The 4,838-nt window shown below is 48.6% G+C and overlaps 1 protein-coding gene across 1 annotated transcript; it reads left to right on the plus strand.

Annotated features, from left to right (window-relative positions):
* Nucleotides 1–922: 922 nt before the first annotated feature.
* Nucleotides 923–4,624, plus strand: OCSTAMP (osteoclast stimulatory transmembrane protein). The gene is made up of 3 exons (XM_005422324.2): nt 923–966; nt 1,842–2,880; nt 4,158–4,624. The coding sequence occupies exons 1-3, from the start codon at nt 923–925 to the stop codon at nt 4,569–4,571; spliced, it is 1,497 nt and encodes a 498-aa protein (XP_005422381.2). The 3' UTR covers nt 4,572–4,624.
* Nucleotides 4,625–4,838: the final 214 nt, after the last annotated feature.

The following is a 4,838-nucleotide window of genomic DNA, read 5'->3' on the forward strand; positions in this document are numbered from 1 at the left end:
AAATGGTGGCTTAGCATGAGAGAGTCTGGCCAAGGGGCAGGGAAGGCTCCTGTAACCCCTGAGCTCATACCTGAGGAGCAAACACTGTGGTTGGTCCTCATCTCCAGGTGAGCAGGTTTGGTGGCTGGAGCTCTGCTGGGCACATCCTGGGGGCCAGGCAAGTTGGTCCCTTGGGGACTGCACATCCTGGCCTGTACATCTGGGAGCTTCTCAACAGTTTGGGAATCCTGACTGAGGCTGGGTTTTCTCTGCAGTGGATTTGCTGACTATCAGGAATTCAGAAAGGTTCAAGATTAAAACTTCCCCTGCTAGGACAGTGAGATGAACCTTGAAGCCATTTGTGAACCCTGCACACAGTTTCAGCAGGGAGCAGCAGCCTGTCAGAACAGATGAGCAGTTACCAACTGGGTTGCTGGATCCTGCTGTGCCTTTTGTGCCCATATAGGGCATAGATATAGGATATCTGAAAGAGGAAAAGGTCCCTTCCACCCTGAGAGAGATGCCAGCCCTTCTCGCTGCTTGCTGGTGGGCAGTGTGAGGAGTAGTCATCTGATTTCCCCATATGGAATGATGACACCCCTGGTTCCAGGATCCTTGTTCCATCTTTGTCAGCCCATGTGTCATTGTCTCTTTTTTCTTTCTTAATGTGTCATTAAAATAAGCCTTCTCTGCAATAAGGGTGAGATCAGAAATAGTGTGAAGCCCGAGCAGTGCTGTGCATCCTGGCACTGCTCTGTAGTGCTGTTATTCCCCAGGCTTCACTCACCAGGTTTTGCACACTTCAGGGATTGCTGATCTGAATTGCCTTAAAACATCAAATTGGGTTTGGAGTCCTGGTTCTCTGGTGCTGCCTTGGTTTCCCACCCTGCCTCTCCCAACAGCCACATCAGGATCCTCTCTCAGAGCAGTGAGGCACTGGAACATGGAGAGTTTTCGGGCAAGTCTGGGGCACCTCACTGCCACTGGGTATGTACAGTCAGCTTTATTCCCTCTCTTTCTCTCTGTCTTGATAGCTATTGTATGGCTTTTTCACAGAAAGCCCCCTTTCTTAGCTAAATTTGTCCCTCAAGGGATAGCTGAGGCTGCTGTCCAACAGTGGGAGACAGGGATTGCGTGGCTGGGTTTAACCTCAGGACAGGCTCTCCTCTCCTCCAGGTTTTCTGGTTTCTGGAGAGTCACTCCGGATGTGAGGCCTGAGAAATTATGTTCTTTCCCAAATGTTTGTTTCCATTAGACTTTTGAATAGCTTTATGGGACATTTCATCCTGTCTGTAGTGGCCAAATTCTTGTCCTTGGAGACTTCCCCTGGCACTGCAGCTTCAGTGTGGAACTGTTTTCTTGTCACCTTTAAACATGTGGATTTGTGTTTGGCCTCCTCTTAAGAGGCAGGGAGAGCACCACTCAACTTCCTCTTGTCCATGTAAAACCTTTGAAATACAGAGCTGGTCTAACAATTTCCACAGAAGCCAGAAGCCTCCTCTTTCTCCTCTAAATAAGCATTAAAGCCTCAACCACTGCCAATGAGGTGACCCCTCAGAATGACTCTATTACGGTTTTTCTAGAATAACACAATGTTTTCCTGTGATTGCATTAATAGAGGAACAGTTGCATCATAATTCGTATTTATTTTTCAATAAATGCCTTGAACTTCCCTGTCCTGCTGCTTCCAGGGGAGATCTCAGCCCCAGAACTCAGGGAAGTTAGCAGGGAAGGAGAGAAGGGTGAGACCAGAGGCACCCAGAGGAGGACAGTATAAAACCCCATAAATGATCATCTCAAGAAAGCCCCTAATCAGTGTTTATGAACTTCCTCTGCTAACACACAGGTACTTGATTTTCCAGGATGAGAGCCCGTGTTTACTGTGAAGACTTTCTGTTCCCAAGGGTGCACAGAACTATGGCAGAGCTGTGGTGGATTTACTCTAAACCTGTCCCAGCAGACGGCAGAGAGCTATGGACCTTGTTTCTGCAGTGCTCCTGCATTACAGCAGTGATAGGAGGACTTTTTTACAACTGGATGTTTGCTTCCCTGGAGTACTCCTGGCACCTCTCCGTTGCCATGGCCATTTCCTTCAGCCTGCTGCTTCTCCTGACTCTCTTTTTGGTGCATCCTGCCCGTTGTGTCTTCACCATGATCATGCCCACCTTAGGCACCAAGCAGGGCCGGAAGCTTCTCTTCTCCACCTGCATCATGATTGCAGTGGTGAACATAACACCCAACATCATAAGCAACATTAAAACCATACTGCAGGTCATTCAATGCATCTGCAAGAACTCCTCTGACAGCCTTCTGAACTCAACTGCCCTGCTACAGAAAGTTTCCTGGGAGTTTGGGGATGCAGTCCAAGAAGCCACTCATTCCATTTATAAGCCTATGAATGGACATTTTCGCTTTTCATTGTTGCAGAACAGCTCCTTGATTTACCAAAAAATGCACCTTGCTGGTGAGAAAATTAGCAGAGAGTTCTTGTCTGTTGAGGCACTGGTCAAAGACTCTGTACGAGTAGCCAACAGACTGGCTGCTGGATTCTTCATGCTCTATCTCTGCTTTGAGTCCACCTGGTATTTGAAAAATTATCTCACCAACATTCGCTTTGACAATTTTTACATCACCAAGAAGCTGGAACGTTTAGCCATAGACAGAAGAGCAGCTCATCTCCTGGTGGGCTCATCCAAAAAACTCATCCGACCAACAGGCTTGAAGCTGTCCAGGGAAGAAGTGGTGCTGTGCCTCGTGCAGGCCATGCTGGTCACCGTGGCCCTGATGCTGATGCTGGTGCTGGTGGCCATGGACCACTTTGCCTTCAGCATGGCAGACACGGCGGTGAGAAAGGCAGCTCAGTTCTCTGCAGTGCCTGTCACTCTCAGCATCAAATACAAGGTGAGTCCTGGGGTGTCCTGCCCTGTGGGGGGACCCTGTGTCCCTTCAGGGAGGGGGTGGTGGGGATTGCAGTCTTTGTACTCTTATTTACAAAATCCTGACTTCCGTCCCCAGCAGCCAGTGGGATGAGCAACAGGATTTGGGGAAGGAGGCAGTGGCACAACCTCAGCTGCTCCTCCCAGAGTGTCAAATAGCAGCCGACACTCTCCAGGTTACAGCCCCTTGGGAGCTTGGAAGGGAGCACATAGTGCCTCATGATGCAAAGGCACTGCTAGACCAGGCAGTCAGGTGTCCCTGTGTCTCCAGGCCCCTTCCCTAAGCAAGGAGGAGGAATGGGAGTCCCCTGGACACTGTCCCCCCACTGCAGAGTGGGTGCAAGTCCGAAAGGCAGCGGGCAGCTGATGAACACTGAGAATGTCTCCTCATCCTATTGCATGGGCTGTTTCTTCAGTAGCAATCCCTGCCTGCTGGCTTTGCCCTTGCCCTCTGCAATCCTTTCCACAACCTCCCCAGTTTCTAAGTCAATATGCTTTGGCTTGGTGTTTGAACTTCCCTCTTCTGCCACACAGCCTGCCTCCTTCCCCAGCCCAGGATCTTCACTGCAGATACCTGCTTATGATGGATTTCCAGGGAAAGATTCAGGACTTAGAAAAAGCCTCTAATATTCAGATATTCAGCCACTACTACCATGGTCTGGATGGTGTCTTTCACCATAAATCTCATACATGTTATGATGTCTGTTCCAGTGGATGCAGATGACAGATAGGACAGAATCTCACCCCGCCCAGTGCTCAGTGCCTGCACATTGCACTGTTACTCAGCCTGAAGAGATCACATGTCTCTATAGGATACGAAACAACACGACACACACACACTGCTGTGAAAAAGGGGAAGTTTATTTTTTGACTCTAACATTTATAGATTTCTAAAAGTGACAGAGGATTGGAGGATGAAAGTGCCACCTCTCCAATGACACTGGACAAACTAACAGTCTATCAAATTTCTTTTCTTCTATAAAAAAATGTAAAACTATAAGTTATTTACAGAAAGCGTGTGAGAAAGTTTGTTACAAGAATGTAAACATCAGAAGGCTTGGAAAATCTTTAAAAATCAGGGTGACAATCACACCCTTCAGTGTCCTTCTCTTAGTGCTGTAACAGTGATTCCACACCCCCAGGCAGATGTTTCTGTAGTAACCAGTCGATTTTGGTTTCTTCATACCCCAAATGGTTTCTTCATACCAAATTGGATTTCCATTTTAACTCTCCTTTCTTCAGGCTGAAATAGGAATCATGCCCTTTCTATACAAACTTTTCTGGCGTCCTTCTGAGGCATTGCTGCTCAGTGACTTCAACAGGACCTACCACCACCACCTGATCTTCAGCTCTGCCCGCTGCAGGATCAGCCCCCCCGGGCCCCCCAACCCCTCTGTGCTGCTGGTTGTGGGGCTGCTCTTCTGCATCCTCTACGGCTCCGCGTTCCTGGAGCCCTTCGCGCGCCGCCTGTGCCGCGGCATCGCCGCCTCCTTCTTCCAGGGCTGCGAGGAGAAGAGAGTGCTCCACCTCTTCAGGAAACTGGCCAGGAGGCACAGCAGGGAGCAAAACTCTGCCAAGGGTGCCTTGGATGGTCAGGGGGATGGCTGGATGGCTGATACCACGGCACAGGCTTCTGCCACGGGATCGCGCATTTAGTTTTCCAGAGTTCAGGAAGGGTTTGGGGCTTGGGAAAAAATACTAAAAAAAAAACCCCAACAAACCCTGAAAAAAATCCCAACCCCAAATAAAAAAGAAAAAAAAATTTGAAATGTCACATTTTTGCATTAATTGGAGAAAAATGGGCTACATTTCCATTTTAATGTCTATAAGAAGGTTTGGAATCAGCTGTTGCATATCTGCAGCACTAGGCAAGGCTAACTGAGAAATAGATGGGAGTTGGAGTCAGGGAGGAGCTAATTTACC

This window comes from Geospiza fortis, unplaced genomic scaffold, assembly GCF_000277835.1.
Source record: "Geospiza fortis unplaced genomic scaffold, GeoFor_1.0 scaffold188, whole genome shotgun sequence".
NCBI classification, from domain to species: domain Eukaryota; kingdom Metazoa; phylum Chordata; class Aves; order Passeriformes; family Thraupidae; genus Geospiza; species Geospiza fortis.